The sequence below is a fragment of the Patiria miniata genome, unplaced genomic scaffold, assembly GCF_015706575.1.
Source record: "Patiria miniata isolate m_02_andy unplaced genomic scaffold, ASM1570657v1 HiC_scaffold_5, whole genome shotgun sequence".
Taxonomy (NCBI): domain Eukaryota; kingdom Metazoa; phylum Echinodermata; class Asteroidea; order Valvatida; family Asterinidae; genus Patiria; species Patiria miniata.
Window position 1 is genome coordinate 33,914,444 of NW_024037072.1, and position 22,797 is coordinate 33,937,240.

Genomic DNA, 22,797 nt, shown 5'->3' on the forward strand with positions numbered 1-22,797 from the left:
ACAGTTTATATGTTATAGAATCACCCATGCATGCATCCAACCTTCGATAGCTCAGTTGGTAGAGCGGTGGACTGTAGATGATATAAACATGATATCCATAGGTCGCTGGTTCGAATCCGGCTCGAAGGAGGGTTCATTTTTTCCTAATAGATTTTCTCCTAATCATTAAAACAATGATTGTTTTTACCGATTGGATTGCATTTTTATAAATGCATCATTTTTTTTCTTTTCGTTCAACTACGGTCCCAAAAATAACACACGGAATTCTAAAGTTCCTAAAATTATAGGGATACAGGAGAATGCATCATAGATTTCGATATTTCCCCCGGGGGCGGGGGAAGCCTCGGCCGGACCCACTAGCAGGGGCGTAGCACGGTCCTTTTTATTGGGGGTAAATTTTCTTGAAAAGGGCACTTTAATTGCATATCCGTGCTACACTTTTTTTTTCCCCCGACACTTTGCCTCCGTAAAAAAAGGCAAAGTAGTTTGCCCGTAACGGCCGCCTGGCGCGGCGCCACAAAGAAAGGGCACGACTACGACTTTTCTCAAAAAGGGCACTTGTTCCGAAAAAAGGGCACTTAAAGAAGGGCACTCTTTACAAATACTGGGGCCGGGGGGGGGGGGGGGGAGAGGTAAACGCTGGTGAAAATAGGGCATTTGAAGGGAAAAGGGCAGTCTTTACAAACTATTGGGGGGGGGGGACACTCCCCTACCCCCCCCCCCCCCCCCCCCCCCCCCTGGCTACGGCTATGCAGTGCGTGATTTCGGCACGCCTTCGATCACCCCATGACCACACCCATTTCCTGAAACACGATTTCGTCAATAGTGCTCTTAATATTTCAAACGTATAATGACTGATATATGCAAATCGGACGGTAATATCACGGGATGTTTTAGTACCAGGGCTGGTGCGATCTTTAGTTAATTCAAATATTTTGTTTGAGGGTTTAATACTTAAATGCAAACTTTTAAAGTACAAAAAGTGACGTCCGCATGTACATTGGTCGACAGCACTGATTTGAACCGTCCGCGGCCTAAGTTCAGTTGGTGGACGGCCTTATCAATATCATCCCATCATTTTCTTTCCCATTTTCTAGTCGAAACCATCAGAAAGTCGGGCTATTTTTTTCTCTCCAGCAGGAATTGATGTCGTCTGTGTGATTGAATCAATCTCCCTCATAGTTTTCCTTCCTTAATGCTAATAAATCGAAAAGTGATGTTTATGTACTATGTCTCTATTTTACGTGTATAAGCAAATGCATCGTTTTTGCCGTTTTTGACTAACTAGTTGTGAACTTTTTTGAAGGTCTATATGACGCTCCAAGTGAAGAGATAAAATCATTATACTTAGTTGACTTCTATACCTCTTCACTAAATCATGAATAGTTTCTTGATCGAAACATTAAAGGGAATATACATCATTTGCTTTTACTGTAATTTTCAGAAATGGATGGAATTGGGGGGTTGGAAATATATAGCAAATATAGTTACGCTGACTTTTTGAGGTTTTGGGTTCGAAAATGCTATGTTTCTTACACCATGCATAGAGCATGCGTATGTAACCGTGAAAACTGACACAATGGGGATTAACTACTCAAACTAAACTAAACTCAGGATCTTTGAAGGGAAAAGTCGCCAGGAAATTGAATTAATAGAGACAAGGGACACAAGATTTCAATCCAAAAACGACCAAAAAGAATTGATTTCAAACAACCTTGAAACCAAAAACCAGAAACTAAAAGCAAAGAATAAAACCTAAAAACCAAAGACTAAAACCAAAGATTTAAATTAAAGACTTAAACCAAAGAAAATAAACCAACACAGTGTAATAAGTGGATCGATAAGAATACACTCTGACAGAATATCAAATGACTCCAACAGCAGATTAACTTCAAGCAGAAAAAAACACTCTCCAGGTAGGAGGAACATAAATGTTTATAGAACTTGTCTGTCTCTGCTAGTCTGCTGGGTAAACTGATTGAGGCTAGAACATGTGGCAGCTTATATAGGGGGAACATGTGGGCTAAAGTAAACAAACAGGGGGCACTCTACCAACAAAAATAGGGGGGAATCTTGAGTAAAAAAATGATTTCTTTTTTTCTAAGGGTAGCTACTCCTATTTAATACACTATACATTAAATACATGAAACTAGACAACTGAAACTGGGCCCTGCCACACATAGAGCAAGGAAGTCTATGCACCATGGAGCTACATCATCCTTTATCCGCACTAACTATACATACTGGTCTACAAATGTAACGGTGTTTGTTTTTTTTAGCCGTTTACGCAACCCTGTCGTGCTGAGCTTGATGTTTACTGTTTACCAGATGCAAATTTAATTGATAGACTTTTGGTTATCTGATTGAAATTCACGATTCATTCACCGATGTAGTTGTTTATTCGCCCGTCCTATTAATTGGCGTCAGGCTCGGTAGGGGCACTTGATTTTTTCTGTCACGGTTTAGTGTGTGTTAACAAAGAACTTCATCAGTCAGTCACATGACGGAGGATTTCCCAATCGCACAACGGCTCCTGAACAAACAATGATGAATACGTAAACAGATCTAGGGCCTGTCAGCTCCCAACAACAGGGAAGACGAGGTCACTGATTGGCTATCCAGAGACGGGCACCCCGTGACGTCAGCATAATGCATGATAAATTATCATAATTGCTGCGAGATTGTTTACCTTTTCCGCTGGTGTGCTGCGTTGCAAAGTCATGGGTTGACGCGTGTTGTGACAGGGAACCATGAATAATTGTGAGGTCATCCGGAATGACAGGGAAAGCCTATGCCTGGGAGTGTTGCAATCATCGGTGGAGTATGTTGCAACTGCCAAGTGAAACAGCTGATCGCGGTTTTAAATGCACGGGATGTATGGCCAAGCGGGGTAGTCTTTGTGAGAGGAGCTTATCGCAAAGAGCTGTTTTGTTGTACCGCAAAGTTGCCACAAATGTTGCAGATTGTTGAACACTGTGCTGTGACTTTATGTTGAACTTGAGAGCAAATTCGTTGATTTGTTGGCCGTGAATTTTGTCTTTTTGTGCGATCGAACACGTACTCTCATCACCATGTCCGCGATCAGGTTTCCTCGAAGGGTGAGGGCGAGTTTTGCGGATGCCTTCCAGTCGGAATACCCCTCCCGCATCAGGCATAGTATCGTGGAGGCAATGGCCACCAAGTACCCGAGGAGGGTGCGCCACAGTATCGTGGAGGCCCTCAACTCGGAACAACTGCAGGTGAAGAACAGGTGGGGCTGGCTGGTGACTTTCTGCACATTCCTGATCATCACTCCAGTCACGGGCATCCTGAGCGCTTTCGGTGTCATCTTCATCAAACTGCAGAAGGAGTTTGAAATCAGCGACCTGGAAGTCGGTGCGTATAGTTTTTTTTGTTCATCATCGATATTTTTTCGTCTTCATCGATTTTGAATGTATCATACCCTGACAGTCCTGAATAAATTCTCGCAATCTCGGAAATGGAAGTGAATTTAAATCCTTTCCAACTTCCCACTCATACCACTTTGAGCTCTGCATGATCATGATGATTCCTCCATCTGTTTTTTCTTGTACCTCGATCCGTCATTTTGCCTCGAAGAAGGACTGGTTAAGTTCGCAACGCGTACGTTAGGCCGCACTATTTTTTTAGATTTGTATGTTTCAGGTCAATCCAGTCAGTAATTCGTTTGCCGTATCCTATTCATTTTCATAATTTGGTTTTGAATATTAAAACGTCAAGTAAGGCCATGAGTATCGATTGCAACAAATTTCTAATTTGCATATTGAGGTTTATACACAGACGTCAGTTTTTACCATAATATTGAAACAAAACAGCATCCCAGTACCACCTCTTTCTATGTGTTTTAAACGAAATTAATATTCAATTTATGATATCGTTAATGATATTTTCCACGTCGGCAAAAGTGAAATATCAAATTCATTTTCTCCAAATAGCATTTTCCCGTGTTTTGTAAAATCTGTCAACAAATATTTACGTAATTTGCCCATCAGCTCGTCAAAAACATACGACTATTTCATATTAATTTTATTATTGTTCCCTTTTTTCAGTTAAAATCAAGTACCGAATAGGTTACCAAGTTCGTTGGCCTAGTAGACTGACCACGGTGTGACCATGTTGATCACGATCAACCCATTTTAAACTTCGAACGTGACCGAAACAGGCCAAGTGCTAATAGGGTATTAAAGATCGAAAGGCCATCCGATAGTAATTGCTGGTCAACAGAGATAAACAATCTGCCTGACCGAAGTATACCCATGTCAGGGTCAGAGAACTGAAGGCATGTCGTTTTAGTGCATATGCATCAATGCTAATTGGGCATCATATAAATATCATCAGCTTTGCCTGGTATAAGAGCAATTTGTACTCAAATTCCCCGTATAATATTCAAACAATGGCGAAAAAAGGAAGCTGAAATCTCTATGGTAAATTGACCCTCATAGTTCATTTCCAGTCAGTACAAAAGTCATAAACATGCGTGCATTTTGTTTATGTCTGCGATCGGATGCGGGTTTATCATTAATGAATGAATGGCTGCACAGTCAGGTCAGCCTGTTTTTCTTAAACTCTATTGTATGGAAATCTTCGGTAAATAGACCCTGGGATATTCAGCTCGACATGGTATCACAACAAATGTGGAGTTATCAGAACGCCTACAATGGTATTTCACCAAAAAATTATGGCTGAAGTTTTAGCTCAATTGTTGTAAACTTCAGAAATTGAGAAGCCATTTCTGCCGTGGAAGCAACCTGCAGTACACAAAATGAAACGATTCAAAAGTGGGAAACAATACCAATACATGTGTATTATTAACAATGGCGGTGTGATTATTTTGGGTATAAAAGAAATAAATATGTTGCATACTAACATAGCATAGTATTGATTATGAGCTCCGTTTTCCCACGCACAATCACGCCGATCCCGCAAAAAGTACACCCCTCGATCACACGGCGCGCATTGAGGGGCGTCAAAGCCTGCATGCTGTACGCGCGTGGCGAGAAATGATGCAATACTTTTATTACTAGCGAGGATATTCAGTATTGCAACAAACCTTGCCTGACCTTATGCTCAATGTGCCGGTACAAGATGCCTTCATGTGCTAAATGGAATCGGTTGGGTACCCGTAAAAATACTATACATTTAATGATGAAAAAGTTTGATACCCTATGGCGGGTCAAGAAAGGAGCTTATTTGCACCTGTTTTCGCAGAGAGAAAGAGTGTTCCATTACAAGACGGTTTGAATCCGAAATCCCGAGCCACAATGTTCAGACAAACTGCACGCGTTTCGTGGTGGTATTTCCAGGGCACCACAAAGCCACACATTCGCTACCACCCATGTGTTTGCGGGTAGAAATAATACGGGTATTTTGGAGCAATTGAGTATGGTACCTGTAGACACGCCCTGCAGATGACAGTACTAGACTTGTGTTTGGGAGAAAAAAAGGCTGAATCTGTCCTAACTATGGCCTTCCCCTGTTCCTTCCGTCTTGAAATCCGCATACAGTTCACTATAAAACAAAAGCGTAGTATGTTTGCACCTGTACAGCCTACGGTATAATCACTTGTAATATCAAAGTGTTACAGTGGTAGTATATTTCTTCAGGTGATTTTTTTCCTACATTTGAACTCCCTCGTTTTTTAAAGATGTATTTGATGTACATCGTATTTCAAAACCGAAATGGCACTAGAAAATGCATTTTTTTGTCCAATGATTTCGGGCCGTCCTTTTGCGATTGCGAAACAAGTGATAATCCGGATGCAATACGTGCTGCTTGAAAACCAATAATGCAAATACGGGTATGTGCATTTTCTATAAGCCATGCCTGCGTAACAGATGAACAACAGCTGACGAGTGATTGTATAATTATACACCCATTCAACAGGATGAGACTAACCAAATAAAACAACCTGGCTGGTTATCAATGAAATGGCTTTTCAATTTAATAAGTAATTAAACAGTATTGTTTAAACCGGAGTGGAACGGCCCCTTCTTCTTGTTCCATGTTTTTGTTTGTCATTCCATCATTGTCGTACTGACAAATAATATTTAGAAAGTGAAATTTGACACAGATCCACGCCCACAGATATTATATCTCCATGGTGTGCACACCAATTACTTTTGACGACATTTCAAACCCCAAGTTTTTAATTCACAATTTTAAAATCCAAACAACTACTCCCAGTTTCTGCTCAATTCTGCCTTTACATGTTTCGTACAGGAAATCATAATGGCTTTACAAGTGACCGGTATATAATATCGTAAACACGGTTTGGCTTGTTCTATGGTCCATATAGAGCAAATAAAGTTCAACTGTGTTACGACAAGAAAAGGCGCCGACAATTGGCACGTTTTGTTGTGTTAATTCGCCCGTGTGAACGTTGTTGGTGTGCTGTGAAGCGAGGGAGGCTGTTTGTGATCGAATGGGGAGGAATAATGCATGAACCCTATCAGCGCTCCAGGCAGGGTAGGCGAAGGGAAAGTGTGATTGCATCATCAGCTGGTCGGTTGCGAAAGCGTACAACTTTGCTCCACCCATGCTCCACCGGCGTACCGTCTAACTGATATACATTCAAATACACTATGCATTAAAAACAAACAAAAAAGCAAGCAAACTGACAAACAAACCGATGTCAAACGGTCTTGTTCTGTTACGTGATAAATATTTGGAAAAAAAATTCGATCATTAGAAACCAAGTGTAGAATGGCCCTGGCGTCCTAAATTTGCGAAATCGATGCCTTCGATCAGTTTACTTCAAAATGGTATCAAATTAACACAATGCGTCATGTAGTCCGCTATAATATGTTCAGCTTTGCTAAGTTTAAGAACGCGGTTCTGTTGACATGTCAATCATTGATGATAGAAGTGTGATATAAAAAGTGGCTTACATTAATCTCTCATTAATAATAGTCAGGTGTTTTGTTTGATGGATGGGTAAGATCACTAAATTTCGATAAGTAATTTCGACAAACAGGAGAAAATGTTGCCCAACTTTTTTTCATTTGTGACAAAGTACTTTTGGCGTCTTGAAGTATTTCGCAATGTTACCGGATGCAGTGTTTGTTTTGCCTCTCGGTAAAGTAATTTACCGTAATAAGCAGGCGTGAAACATATAACGTAAACAACTAAATATGTCAACTTTTTCGAAATAAGTTCTTATAGTTTATATTCCACGTGATTTCGCTATATTACCTGCTGGGTTAAATCGCCGGTCCGAATGCTGGAGGTTCCAGGTTCGAATCCTGGAGGGAATTTTACATTTTCATTTTCCCCCAGAAGTGAATTTTCTTCCCTAAATTGTGTTTAATCAAGTCCTGATGATTAATAAAATGAAATTCAGTCTTTTCTATGGCTCTAGAGGATTTTTTTTAAAGGGAAGTTAGGTCCGAAAGCAGACTGACGCTGCGCATCAGTGGTAATTGACTATACTATAAAAGAAATTGCTATATATAGCAGGGAATTCCTTTTGCAATGCAAATTGTATTGTGTCATATCTTTTGTATCGGATTTCTCTTAACCGCATAATGTTTCACAAACCGCGACATCGAAAGACTATTATTTGCATACAATCACGAATCATGATATGTTCGCTCATATTTCGTTGATTTGTATCATTTGACTGAGCATCAACGCGTTGCATGCATGCATGCACGTCGGTTTGACACTTGTGCGTTGCCAACCAACTTCCATCGGACACAACGATTATTTGGCGTGGCTAAAGTAAACATTAACCGTACCCCTTGTAACGGCGCTAAGCAAATCTAGGCAAGTTCGACCATAGCTCCATGGCTCGACCATGCGTCAACAGTGATTATACTCGTACAGATGGTAGTTGCGTCACTTGCGTGTATAACAGGTGGCATTTCCGTTGCAGTCACAAACTTATAAAATCATTTTTCAATTCTCACGGGTATAACACACACAGCTATAAGCTGCCAGGCATGACAATAACCGAAGAAAAAGAGGAAAGAAAAACACCATTAAAATGTTACAGATAAATACAAGCCTGGAAACTTAGCTTTCTTGTAAACCTGTATTATACGCGAGACGGGTGTCATTGAATGCAAACCCAAACTACAGCAAGACTTCGGAATGTATTCCCCGCACTTGTTTCCCCAAATGAGAAGGATAATCTGTGGGATCACACACAGCTCGATTATTAAACCAATGTCATCAATTATTTAATCAATAAATAACTCCAGATAATTATGATCAATAAAGACTACGTTAATTGTTAAGTATCGTTTCGGTTTGCGGTAACATCATGTGGTAATAACTACTGTCGCTCAGATGTTAAGTTCCGATAAGAACCTGTCCTGCTTATTATCTACTTTCGCTAAGTAGTTTTAGTTCCGATAAGAACAGTTCTGCTTGGTTCTAAAAGAACTTGTCTTTGGTCTCAACGTTTCGACTAGCCTTCTCTAGTCATCGTCATTTTTTTTTGGTCCGTCTAAGCTTAAGATGGATAGGGAAGGAACGTGGCATTATTGTCGTTTTTTTATCCAAAGAGCTAGCATCTTGTCATCTCACACTGAGACTTACTGACTTATGAGCCACTCAAATAATGTCCTAATCCGAGATTGTCGGGTTCAGATCGACTAGACATACTAGTGTGTGTTCAGACTGCATATTTCTTCTGATATGCATGTACTACAAAACCTCGTCACAAAACCTAATGCTCTTCCTTAACTTTTTGTTCTGTAACAGGATGGATCGGTTCCCTAGCGTTCGGTATCATGTTCGCCGCCTCCCCGTTCTCCACCTGTCTCTTCAAGCGCTTCGGCCACCGTCTTATCACCATCATCGGTGTTCTCCTGTGCAGCGGCGGCCTGCTCGTCTCCAGCTTCGTTCCTCATCCACATCTCCTCTTTCTAACCTATAGCTTGCTCTTCGGTGTTGGGAGTAACTTCATCGACAACACTTCCCTCAACTTGGTCGGGGCCTACTTCCCGCGGAAGAACAGCGCCCGGTCCACGTGCTTCGCGACCCTGGGCTGGAGCGTCGGTAAGGAGGCCTTGTGTCTAGTTTACCTTCCTGTCTGAAAGGTTAACAAAGTTCGGAAAAGCATGAAATAAAAAAAAGAAACGTCAACATAAGTTCACCATAATGTGCTACAGTTGCCTAGACGCATAGTTCAAGAGAAGACATTTTCTTTCGTATTTTATTTTATGTTCATAATTTGTTACTGTCACCCACATCTGCTGTCAATTATTTGAGGATTGCCCAAAATTATTCAAGGTACGAATTCTCAACATTACCCCCCCCCCACCCTTTGGCTGGAAAAAAAGGAAAATAGCAGAAAAAATAGCACATGCCTGCTACCCCCAGCCCCCTCCTCCCCGCCCCCACCCCTCTAAGCATCTAACATGCCCTCTTCAGCCGAACCCGGACCCGCCGCTGGATCTTGAGCATTAAAGTAGTCAAACGATCTTAGGGCGGGGTTGGTAATTTCGAATGTATCAAATACTGCCCATTCTCTAACAAGCACAACCGATGTCCGATGCCACGTTTACTTAGATTTGTGGAATAAAATGCCGTCGAGAAAGTGCACTCATCGGCCATTGGCCACGCACCGTGACTCACGGTAGACTAGTAGATGTCTTGTGTGTGTGTGAGTCTGCTGCCTCGTCCCAGCCATACCGTGCGCGCGGCGCCTGGCGATTCTAGGAAAACCTAATTTTGGAAGTGTAGAAGTGATAAACCTGTTGCGATGGATCTGGGGAAAAATAATATGCGCGAAGCCTTGATTGCCAATTTGTCCTTTCAGGGAGTTCACCCTGAGGCAAATTATGAGTGACATCGATTTAATTCGATGGTTGTTTTTCAACTTTTCTTGTCCATTTTATGTCCTTTCGCACAGACCATAGGGAATTAACTTTTGGAAAAGCAAATGTGTATAAAAAAAACCTTCAATCAGGATGAAATGTGTCTTTTGTTACTGAAAGAATGTTGGCCTACATAAAATGCTAAATAAATAAAGTTGCTGAAAGTTAATTTCATTTCCATTGAATTGTTGAACTGGGGAAATTATGTGTTAAGAGACAAACTTTCTACACTAACCCACTTTGTGTATCTCACTATAAAGTGATTTGGGAAGACTGTCCTGTTCGCTAACCTGACGACTGATGCCGAGCGGAGCTACTGTTCGAAACGTCGAGTTAAACCAACTGGTTCTTCTCAGAACCACACAACTATCGTTCACATGGTGTTACCGCAAACCTCCCATTCATTGACTGTATGCATTTAATCTTTTATACCAAAATGGGTCAAAATGGACGTGCTATATCTGAAAGAGGGCTCGTCTTTGCATACAATGTCCATCATAATCATGGGCCTACACGGAGCAAGTCATGCAAAGGGTTCCCATCAGCACGGCTTGTGAGGCTCATACATTTTCTAGCCATTTTCGTCTTCACAAAACAAGTGATCATTTTGTCTGATTGTTTTGGTCTGTTCCTTTGCAGGTTCCCTAACTCTGAATCCCGGTCTGGAGTACTTATCGAACGTCATCGGCTGGCGGGGCGCCTTCCAGGTCTGCGCTGGCGGGCTGTTCGTCATCGGGATGCTCAGTGCAATCACCTTCAGGCCGCCTCCCCAAAAGTACGCGGACATGATCGCCAGGATGGAACGCGAGCGCCATCTGCAGAAGCTGATGAGGAAAGAATCGACGAGCGGCATCGCTGGCGAGTCGTCAGGGGGCAGTGAGTCAGGGCCGAGCGGTGGGGGCCAGGGGTCCGAGTACCAGCATATAGATCACAAGAAGCACACGCTGAAACAGAACCTCGGGAACTTCATCAAAGCTTTTAAGGCGCCGGGGATCGTCCTTTGGTTCTTGGCCAATATTGCTATGAACCTGTCGCTTATCTTTCCCTTTGTTAACATGGTAATTACTTTGAACACTTTCATTTCAATTCTTGGATGTTTTTCTCAAAAGACATGGATTGTTCCACCCCCTAGTATCAAGGGCGAATCCAGAACACAACTTTTTGGGGGGAAGGGGCCACAAAAAAGTGGGTCCAAAAAATACGGCGTGGGGTTCAGGGCCCGCTTATAATGGTCCTGAAGTTTTTGTTGGATTCTAGATGCTCTGTGGTGCAATCTGAGGCAATTTCTGACCACTTTAACCATTTTCTTGTGGAGGCAAAGATGGTGGTGTACGCAGTACGTGCCTGCTTTTATGGCGACGTCACTTAAACAACAAATTGGGGTTTTTTTTTTTTGGGGGGGGGGGACATGGCCCCGGTTGGCCCCCCCTGGATCCGCCCTTGCTTAGTATAGATTTGGGCAAATTATTTCCGAATAAACTGCCCGGGCATTAAATCCCAAAACACCCACACTTTATTCGGTCTTAGCCGCCGACTACTTTCGGCCTCTTACAGCACTTGTTTTGTGCCACAACCATGCATGGTCATATTGTTGGTACAACTTAATTTTACTTCGCTCACATAGTGTATTGAAAAAGTATTAAACGAAACTAATGGAATCACCCATGTCTGCCATACTAAGTAAGTTATTCCCCTGTAAATTGGCATTTATCTTCCTTTCAGATCAAATTCATGACGACGATAGGCATCGAAGAAGCGAAGGGCAGCTTCATCCTGACCATGATGGGCGTGGCTGATCTTATCGGGAGGTCCGGCTCGGCTTTCTTCGGCGATTACCTGCCGATCAAGAGTATCTACGTCTACCCAGTCTGTACCGCTGTCATGGCTGTGGCTACGTTCTGTCTTCTCCTGATCAATTCCATCAACGGAATGTACGCCTTCTCGATTGGTAAGCTGGCGGTTGTTGCATTCGCTTTTGCCTTCTCTGTTTTTTGGTTGGTAGAATATAATCATTTTCAGATTACTCATTAACAGGTGGTTGTCGAGAATTTCGGAATCGACGACTGAGATCAGTTACTTTTACTGTATGTGGGCTTGAATGTAATGTTTGAAACCTATACGCAGTATGTGGTGAATTTGAGGATTCTGGCTTTGTACGAAATGCAATACACCTCATCCAGGTCGGTCACGGTCATATTATGCGTTGGAGTTTCCCTGTAAATAAAATTCTCATTATAAAAAAAAAAAGATATTTCGTATCGAAGCTTGCGACTGAGCCAAAAAATGCAGTCCCTCTATTCAGGATAAATAGATCTCAGAAATACAGGATGCTACAACGGTAACTGTTGATCTTTCCTTTTGACGCACACAGTGGAGCTTATCATTGCTTCCTCATATTTTTAATGCATTGCGAAACCTCATTCACTTGTAAGAAAAAACAAAATGACTATGTCCTTTCGTCAGTTGTCGATGTCATCATTATCGACACAGAATGTTACTTTGGCGCAAATCTGAGATTGAAATCTGATGAACTGTGTTACCCCCCAAACGATCGCGCCACTTCGCCGCATGACCCTAAGAAAAGTGCAGTGGTACACTCATCTCTGACCCTTTCCCCTTCTGTCAATTTGAGAAAGGAGTCCCCAATTCCCGTTTCCTCAGATTTAACTTTACGTCTCCAGCTAAGAGAGGCAAACTAAAAACACGTGAGCGCGGAGACGAGCAGGCTGTCTGCCGGCTCTGTCCCGTAGCGCGCTCACCGTGAAATATTGTTGTTACAGCCGCAAAGTAGGGAACGTGTGCATTGCCGCCTTGTTAAAAAAAAAATCACAGATCATATATTTTTAAAGAAAAAAATCGGCACAGGCCAAAGTTTGACGTGAAAAATAGTTAGAACTTTTCAATAAGGAAAAAAAACACCACAATTTCTAGTTTTGGATTTCGGTTTACCGGTTCCTTGCATGCACAAATATGGCAAAGCCTTGGGTATTTGGGCTGGGACACTCAGTATGGCTGCATCCATTTGATTGCTGTATTCATTTTGGAGTATCGAACGTTAAGGGACAATATGTTTTTATTATCAGTGAGGATTTCGGTGTGTTTGTGGTAACCAAGGTCGGGTGAATATCTTTGTGTAATTACCGCGACCCCGTGCGGAGATCTCCTTGAAAAGTTGAAATTGACCGAGAAAAAAATATACATTGGGTGGGGGTGTCAAACGGCGCAGTGAAGGCAAAAACCGTTCATGCTGACAGAAATCGGATTTCATCTAGAGAAATAACTTGTACGATGACAGGAAGAATCCGCCGCCTTAACTTGTTGACGGAAATTCGCTCGTTTCCTGTACAGACGAAATCTTGACTCACACATTATTAACGTTTTATAGTTTGTCAACTGATTTGGAATGTTTTCAGGAAAAGCTTTCACTAACGATTTGACCAACTGAACATATAATTGTTCCTATTTGTCAGTGGTTCCCATTCATGATTCATGCTTGAACACAACAGATGTAGAGTTGGCAGAATTTCAGTAACACCAAGCGAATGTGTGACTAGTCGGTCGGTTTATAACACTTTTTTAAAGACCTGATTTACCCACGCGTCGACACTTTTCACTGTCCTGATCCTTATAACGAATATTATTTGTACCCGGGAATGGCAAAACCGAAGTTTGATTTTATGCAAACGTTTCAGCCTAGATTTGTTAAAGTTTGTATATTCGTGTTTTTTTAATTTAGATTTTCTTTTCCCAAACGAAATTTAAGGGAATAGGCCTATTATGTCCTGTAACAATTAAATTTGCTGGTTTGTTTTTGCAGGTAGGCCTTTATACAGTTTAAAAAGGCTGTTTTAAATGGCGCACTTCATTTCAGAAATTGCGCACACTATTCCTGCTCTTCATTCAAAAGTTGAAATTAATTAATTGATTACAAGGTGCCACACCCAAAAAGCACGTATACACCAACTTTTAAATAAACATCATTTTATTTTGATGATTCGATGTTTGCCGTCGCATATACATGACTGCGGAACTCAAGTCTGCCATTGCAAAAAGAAGACTTTGTTGTGCCTCGAGTCGCCTCTAAAAAAACTCATTTTTCCTGTTATTCTTTTTTTCTCCTGTAGTTGTTGGTCTTTGCACTGGGGTGGTTAACAGCATGCTGTTCAAGGCGTGTATGGATTTGTTCGGCAGCAACATTGTAGCGGAGTCGTGGACTTTCACGTTACTCGGAGCCGGCGTAGGAATATCAGTCGGACCCACCGTGGCAGGTACGTGTTTTCTGCACTTTTTTGATGGGGGGGGGGTGCGGCTTTGCTGATTTTCAGAGGAAGAAGGGCTGAATTAAACGTAAATGCCATTCGTACACTTGCATTAAAGAACTATTTTTACTATAGCGTAAGTAGGATTGTACAGGGTGAGAAAAAAGAAAACGAAACCCAAATGGCAGGACCAATTTTTGAATGAAGTTTGTAGCACTTTCAAAATCTAGGATATGAAAGCCCAATCAATGAGCTTTCTTTTAGTACAAAAATCATTCAAATCACTCATGTACTCTTCAGGAATTTTAAACAAAACCTCCGTTTAAATTTCTGTCCACGGATCACAAAAAAACTAAAGTTTTTTTTCTCAGCAAAACAAAAACAATTTTCATATAGGGATGCATGTGAATTGGTTTTCGTTTTACTGAAAGAACACTTACCTTTTGAACTTAAAAAGTACATGAATGACTGATTTGAATGATTCGTGTACTAAAAGAAAACTTTTTATTTATTTATCTATTTATTTCGTGTTATTTTACCAGGGTAGCCCCATCAGTTGTCAGTGAACTGTTCTCCCTGGGGGCCCTGGATTACATAAAAACATGATATAATAACGACAAAAATTACAAAAAAAGCTCATTGATTGGGCTTTCATATCCTTGATTTTGAAAGTGCTACAGGCAAAACTTCATTCAAAAATTGGTCCTGCCATTTGGGTTTCCTTCTTTTTTACTCACTCCTTTTAGAAGTCTATACTTCTTATAAAATTCTATCATTTCAGTACACATTTTATAACAACGGAAACTGTTACAATCGAACGGGTAGTTACTTTGTGTATATGAATTCTATTTCATATTTGCTGACACTTTGTTAAAAAAAAACTATGACTCAGTACAAATGCTCAGAAAGACGATAATGTGCTGTGGTAACAATGCTATAATTGTTTGAGTTTCATTGTCAATCATCAAATCAACATCAGCAATATCTTAACTGACATCATGAAAAGCTACTTTGAGAAAAAGGCACGTATTGGCAACACATTTATATAGACGTCGGGAATTTTAAAGATTGCATGCTTACGGATTTTACGTTCCTGAGCCATAAATAAATCTGATATTTGCATTTCTGGAACAAAGGGGGGAAATATCATCTTGCGAGAGAGAGATACCAGTGTCCCGTTTCAAAGTCCGACCAATGGTTCAAAGAGCGTGCAATTAACAATAGCGCCCAAAACCACCTGTTTGCAAAGCAGAGTGTAAAACCCCCGTCCTATTTACATTGAGTTGTTATTTACTAACAACCGCAATACTGAGCAAATAAAACTGATTACGAAACTGATTAAAAACCCCGCGACAGAGGACAAAAGTCGATCAAGTCATGCCACAACATGGCAGGGAGCTATGAACGAACAGTTCGTCCACCCTGAGATTCTTCCATAGTCATCTCTAATTATGTTTTCTTCAAAACACTGATAACCCACATTCCCGCTAAGAAAAAAATGAACAAACGGACACAAGTTGTAGAAAATACCTTAACAGTTACTCCACAGTTATTTTTTGCTGCTGTTGTCAAAAAGAAAAGTCGTCCTTCTGCTGCGAGTTTATTCGCTGCGTCACTTGTTTTTTTCAGGGCACTTGAAACTTCCATATAAACAGGTCTCTTCGTGTCACGTCACTATTTGACCAACAAAGATAACTAAATTATCTGAGTGGGTAGGGGTACCAAAGTCCACGACTTTATAAGCTGACGTCGGCTCTTGACTGATAAGGAGGGATATTTAAATTTAGTTTAATAGACCGCGGTTTAGAATCTGCCTGAACTTTCGGCCAAGCAAATAGTTTGGGATTTCGAAAATTCGGATGTTCCTTCCAGGTACAATATAAAACAAGGAACGATTTCTGAAACTTTTTATGTTGCACTCACTTCTTACATTTTAGACGTCTGATTTCCAGTTAGGCAAACTTTTAAATGCAAACGATAAGCCTTTTTAAAATTGTATTTATCATCATTTTAAAACAATAACTTTGTATTAGAGTTGTAATATTGTCAGTTTAACTCAATTATTTTGTTGTTTGCGTGATCCTCTTGTAAATTTATAAATGCGTTGCCATTTAAACCGACGTTGAGTTTGAATTTGACTCCATTCATGTTCAAATGATTTTCAACACACGTCCCTGTGTCTTAAGCCTCAAACAGTTTCAAGTTCCACCCTAAGCTTTCACTCAAACAAAATTAATGTCAAGTTAAGATTGTAGACGCCTTGTCGCTTGTAACAATCGTTCAATAAATATCTGTTTTTATATTGCCCATCAAGCTTATCATTACCGATTTTTGTTCTATCGAATTGTTTAAGAGTCGGCATGGTTGTTTTTTTCAAGATTCAAGTTTTTTTCCCCTCTACAGGAGCGGCTTATGACTACACACAGAAGTTCGACATTGCGTTCTACGTGGGAGGAGGCATGTTCATCATCGCGACTCTTCTCACCATTGCCATCCCTCTCGTCCAGAAGCGCAAGGGGTGGATACCGCAGGTCATCACGAAGAACGACAGCAGTTCCTCCATGGCTACCACCAGCACTAGAGAAGAAGGCGACGTAGAAGATGGCGACGAAATTGTGGAGGAGTACGTGTGGGTAGTCTGAGTCTGTTTCGTCGGTTATCCAACTGAGTTTCTCGTAGTTTAACTTTCGTAACTGATGAAGTTCTCGGCGTAGGATATTTTGCGAGCGATATTCCTTTATCAATTGCATTGAGAAATACACCCTCTGGAAAAGGAAAAGCGTCATGTCAAATAGGAATGTAGTGTGTAAGTCGTCCTGGTTGGAGTGTATATATCATTTTCACTACAGTCTAGGTGGCGTGGCGTTATACCACATGAGGTGTTAATAATTATATAGTGAAGATATAAATCAGGCAAGCTCGTCACTTGCCAAGAAATGCACCAGAATCATGCTTCCTTACGATTGTCGCACAAAATAAACACTGTGAATGTGCATGTGTACTCGGTTGAGAAGCGAGTTCTCAATAAGGAGTTCAGGCCTTTCACACTTGCATGGCATTTCTAAGATAAGTTTCTATAGTTTTTTCATTCGTCATTCGGTTAGAGTATTGTCGTAATAGGTTTTGTTTCACTATATTAGCCTATGTTAGGCTACTATACACCACAAGTGCCTGCCAATTGACAGCTCTGGCTGGCAGGAAATGCTGCTTGGAAATCGCAAGTTCGAAAAGCTTCCGTAAAAAGCAAATTATTGTTAATGTGTTGCCTGATGCTGCTTGAGTATTTTGGCTTCTAGAAGAATTGGATTTCGCAAGCCATTAATAAATACCTCACTATTGATACTATAATAGTATCAACATATATCAAATATTGATTGCTTTAAAGCACAAGTTCGGATGATATAGTTCCTAATAGACCACGATATAATTCATGGAATCACGCGGTCATAGTATATTGGCTACAGAGAGAGAGCTTGATAAGTCTAGTTATAATTAAATACCTCACTGTTTGTCAAATACCTCATAATTCATACTTAATGGTTACAATAATACATAGGTGTAATCATCAATGTGATACATGACAAAGTTGCCTTGTACTTGTTACATAAAGCCAAACATAGAGCCTTTGAAACGATACGGGAATTGACGGCCAGTATAATCTGATAATCGTTGACTAGCTATACCAACCATTTGTTTTCAAGCATGCATGTGAAAGTCATCTCCTAGTGGAGTATAATTATGCAGGTGTTCAAAACAAAAGGCTACATCTGCTCAGCAAGGACACCTGCACAGAAGGCAGCATTCTTTGCTGGTTTGTAATATTACAATGTGTATTTTCGAACCCTTTGTATGCTAAAATATCAGATGTCCAAAGGACCAGTGGAATTGTGCAACGGGCACCCGTTTCCTGTATCCAGGTCCTATGATGGTGACCACAGCCGTGCATGCATTGTATTCAGAGGTAGATAAAATCACGACAAAGGAAGTTCGTGTGGGTTGTCATGGTCAGATCAACAGGAACTTATGAGGGCCAGTTTTCTTGTCCTGCTGCATTTCAAGTTAAATTATTCATTCATCATTTAAAATCGAATTTTAGTCTAAACTACAGTCAGTTTTATATCACATTATATTGGCTTTAGAATCCTCATTATTATGAACCCTTTAAGGTATGATACGTTATTTTCAGGCAACTTTCTCTATTCCTTCCTCCGTGATATATAATTTACGTCTACAGCTATTGAATGCCGGTTTAATTTTTCCTGTTGCCTGTTGGTGCACATGAAAATAAGGTAGATGCCCTTGTCCGTTTGTCCGTTATAGCCACAGATTAAAACTATCTGTTAAATGCGTGATTTACGTAACAAAGCAAGCAGCTGTCATGATAAGAAAAGATATCTGATAGCAGCGAAAATACTGCGGCCTTCGAATTCTGAACAGATGAAATTGGTTGAGGTGTTTTCTTGCAGACGCTGGTACAAAATGGAAGGCGAGCTTCATGTAATTAAATTTTGCATGGAAACATCAGAGGACTTAAAATCAGATTTCACAGTGCTGTATCGGTTATCTTTAATGAAGCGATGTGTTTGGAACCAATCTATTGTTGGACCAATAAGCGTGCCTTTGTGGGTAAAACCCTGACAGCGGTACCTAATACATGTAATATTTATATGGCTTTTGGCGTTGAGTAGTTTTTAATTCACCTGAATTCAGGTTTTCGAATGAAGGGAAAACACAATTTAGTGGTTTACTAGTCTTGATACGAGCTCACCCCTTCATTTGCATATTTATCCAGCGACAACTCAAAGAAACCAGCCACAATCAACATCATTTGCATATTTATCCAGCGACAACTAAAAGAAATCAGCCACAATCAACATCATTTGCATTTTTATCCAGCGACAACTCAATGAAATCAGCCACAATCAACATCATTTGCATATTTATCCAGCGACAACTCACAGAAATCAGCCACAATCAACATCATTAGCAGTGGGGTAGAGCGATTTTGTATGGGATTCCTATTAGGCCTTTAAAAAAAGAAAATGGTCAACATGCATGAACATTGGTACCACATATTTTTTTCGATGCTGTTTAAATGATCCGTATTGAATTTAACATAAACCAAATCGAAGCACACTCTGGGTCAGTAATCTGGGTCCTATTTTGATCTGACACTTTTAATTCTCCGGGTCAAAATGACACTTTTCATGGTCAACATCATTTTTCGGGTCATTGTAACCTAGAAAAGTGTGATTTTGACCCGGATAAAGTGTGATTTTGACCCGGATAAGTGTCATTTTGAACTGGAAAACGTGTCATCTTGACCCGGATAAAGTGTCAGGTCAGGTCAATTTTGACCCGGGACCTTTTGGAGCGTAAAGGCCAAAACCAATCTGCCTTTAGTTTTGGGACATTTTTTGCCGATTTAAGTGCAATTGTCTTTAATTACACATGATGAAATCAGCCATACGCGTGTGTGTGTATTTTTATGTACAGTATTATTTATATGCGAGTGTAAATATATTTTATTAAATACATGTAGAGGTATAGAGAGAAAGAAAGAGAAAGTTATTCAATATGTCCATGTAGAATAGTTTTAAATAACAAAGTTGGTAAATCTAACATCCTTTAATAAAATACAATTATAGATTTCTTGATTGTAGGTAATTAACCTTGATTGTTTTTATCATATATCGGTTTCACGTTGATTTATTTAGTAGCTAAATACGGTATCCCTTTATTTTAATTGTGATATATAAAATATGTAACTATTATATTACCATCTTACGCACAAATTTAATCCTTGTATATTCTGTGGTCATTTTAGTTGACGATAACAGTCAAACGCTATATTATGTTTAGATTCTAACTTAATAAGTATGTAGTTGAAGAGTAGGTCTATGTTGATTTAGAATTGAGCGAACAAATTTATAAAATGGCATGTATTATATACATGTATGTACAAATTGAATGATAGTTCCATCAAAACACGTAGTCAGCAAGCAATATTGATTGCCAGTATAGTTTGAAAATTAGGAACTTGAAACGATTAGTATAAAACCGTACATACATTAAAAAACGTTGGAATTCCTAATTATTGTTTAAAAATTACACAGTTTTCTTACTTTTGCTTTTGCCTCACTGGTCTTCTTAACTTCATGTTAGTTATTAAATTGTTAAACATTTTTTAAAAGATAGATAAGGTGCTATGGGTTTGAGTAATCGGCTGATATGCGATTATAATCAAATCAGAAATGTACACAGACCGCATAGTAAGTGCACATCGTGAACCTATAACGGGATACCGTTATAGTCTTCAGCTTAAGATAAAAAAGTATGATAAAACCCACACAGAAACGTCCACCTGATATGCGCTTTAATATGTGTGTGTTAATGTAGGCTATGTAATGTTCTCCATGATTTCCAATGCCCGTGTCTCCATTTCGGGTTCAATTAGAATTCTTTAGAATTCTGCTTAAGCATCAGAGAAAGAAATGATATGATGGAGAGTGGGACAAACTAAATTCCAACGTTTGCTTTTTATTTAAGCCATTGACTTCTTATCTCATCCCATCATTAACGAAGAATTGAGGTCATCTTTTAAAATAACTTGAGTCTAGGTATCGTTGATATATATTTTGTTTTGTTCCATTATTATGTCAGAAAAACATGGCATTAGGCCTAATCAATGTTATTGTGTTAATATTTTTGTTAACACAATCCGTAATGAAGTTTTTATAAGTTAGATTGTTAATCATTTTGTTTATGACCTTTTTGGAAGAATTGTGAATTTGCTGATAATGTGAGAATGGGCTGAAGTGTTTCGTGAGAACAATTAATGTATACGATACGATTATTATTAAGTTATCAAGTTCAGTGTTAAGCTTCCAATATTTGGATGTTCCGTTAATCTTGATCGATTAATGGTGCTTGTGGTAGTGAATTAGCACCTACCTCAATCGGTTACTTATATTTTTCTTAAGATATCGTTACATCATTCCTACCGTGGAAATCACGAAATGGAAACGTGGTTTTCATCGAGTCAAAAAAGTGCTGCTTAGAAAAATGTATCAATAATATAACAGCAATGTTCAAAATAAAAAAATGCAAACACGTTTGTAGTAAATCTGTTTGAACTGTGTACAATCCCTTTAGGTTGGTGATTCGCTGGTTCACAAATGAGTTGGTTTTCATTATTTTCTTTTCATAGACGGCAATATTGTATTTTATTCTCAGTGCGCATGTTAAACAATTTAGGCACAATTAACGTTCAGGGGTTATTAATACCAGGAATGATGGTCCATTGGACCTCATTGGCAGGTCCAGGTTTAAATGGGAATTTGGCAACTACTCCGTCCCATACCTCATACACATTTAGCTTGACCCAAAGACCAACAAAATATCCCCCCCCCCTAAAAAAAAAAAGAAGAAGAACGTTGAAAATTGTTAAATAATTGCTGATCCATCTCTGTCAGGCGCTTTACGTCTCTTTACTGCGCAGAGAGTATTTGAATTTGTTGCGGTGGTGCCCCCACCCCACCCCCACCCCCCGGAACGGCATATACTTCCACTACCTTGAGCCTCAAACCACCTGTACCAATGGATGGAGAATCTTTTTAGAAGTAATATGATGCCAACATCTGATTCTGTTTAGTCTAGTAGTTTTTGCTGCAGAGCCTATTTTGTGTAGCACATATCTTCCACTAGGGTAGTATTACATAACATTATTTTAATCCCTCTACCCATGTTAAGTCAAATTCGCTGGAACGGTTTAGTATTTCATCCGGACAAAATGACTCCCGACTTTGTTTCACAAAATAGCCTTTACAACAAAAACTACTGGACAGAATCGGGCGATCTTGGTATCATTTTTCTTTTATAACAGAATTCCCCATTCATTGGTTAAGTTGTTTTGAGTCTCAAGGGAGCGGAAGTACGCCGTTCCAGTTTTTTTTTGTTTTGGTGGGGCCACCCTGTATGATTTATTCCCCCAAAATACAGTCGGTGCATTATAGGTCATGATGTGCATGCCGTGCATGAGCACACTTTACCTTGACTTTCTTTGTCATTTTCATTTTATTTGATTTTTCCTTTCCTGCGCTACTGATGTTCTGCATATTGATTGCGCTAAACCTGTTTGACGAGTCGGGGTCTGGCACATTACTACCAGTCTGAATAAGGCGCCCTCAGCGGTCTGGCATTTATGTCAGGTGAATGACCCGCGAAATCAAACAAATTGTTTCCGTACGCGGTGTGCAGAAAGGACGCCATCTTGTGCCCAAACTTGGCAAAAATAGAATGTAGTGCACAATAACCAGTCTGTGCTGTCATGTTGCTGATGTTTTGCTTTCTTATGATTTTTTTTGGGTGCTGTTGTTATACCTATTGTAGATAGAATGGTTAAAAAAGCTCACTTTAACACTTAATCTTTTCCCCTTTTGTTGGTATACCTTTTTTGGTATATCGAAGGGTAAAATAAGATTGTGAAATTTTTAATTGATTTTTCAAAAAGTTTCTTTTAAATTATCATATTTTCATGAATTCTATTTTAACGTACGTCTCAGTACAGAGGGAGGGTCGTCACGATGAGGAAGTGGTTTCATTGGATCCAAACCTTTAGAAATTACTATGACTCATTGCTACGGTTGAATGGTCACATTGTAAACGGCATTTGCTCCAACCGTACATACCGTACA

At 39.9% G+C, this 22,797-nt stretch overlaps 1 protein-coding gene and 1 non-coding gene across 2 annotated transcripts; both read left to right on the forward strand.

Annotated features, from left to right (window-relative positions):
* Nucleotides 1–40: 40 nt before the first annotated feature.
* Nucleotides 41–129, forward strand: Trnay-gua. The gene is given in 2 exon segments: nucleotides 41–77; nucleotides 94–129. It is a non-coding gene; the product is annotated as a tRNA-Tyr (tRNA).
* A 2,673-nt stretch (nucleotides 130–2,802) lies between these two features.
* On the forward strand, nucleotides 2,803–21,227 carry LOC119740769 (monocarboxylate transporter 5-like). Its single transcript, XM_038216182.1, has 6 exons — nucleotides 2,803–3,375; nucleotides 8,725–9,021; nucleotides 10,482–10,900; nucleotides 11,565–11,790; nucleotides 13,967–14,110; nucleotides 16,505–21,227. The coding sequence occupies exons 1-6, from the start codon at nucleotides 3,072–3,074 to the stop codon at nucleotides 16,741–16,743; spliced, it is 1,629 nt and encodes a 542-aa protein (XP_038072110.1). The 5' UTR covers nucleotides 2,803–3,071; the 3' UTR covers nucleotides 16,744–21,227.
* The last annotated feature ends 1,570 nt before the right edge of the window (nucleotides 21,228–22,797 follow it).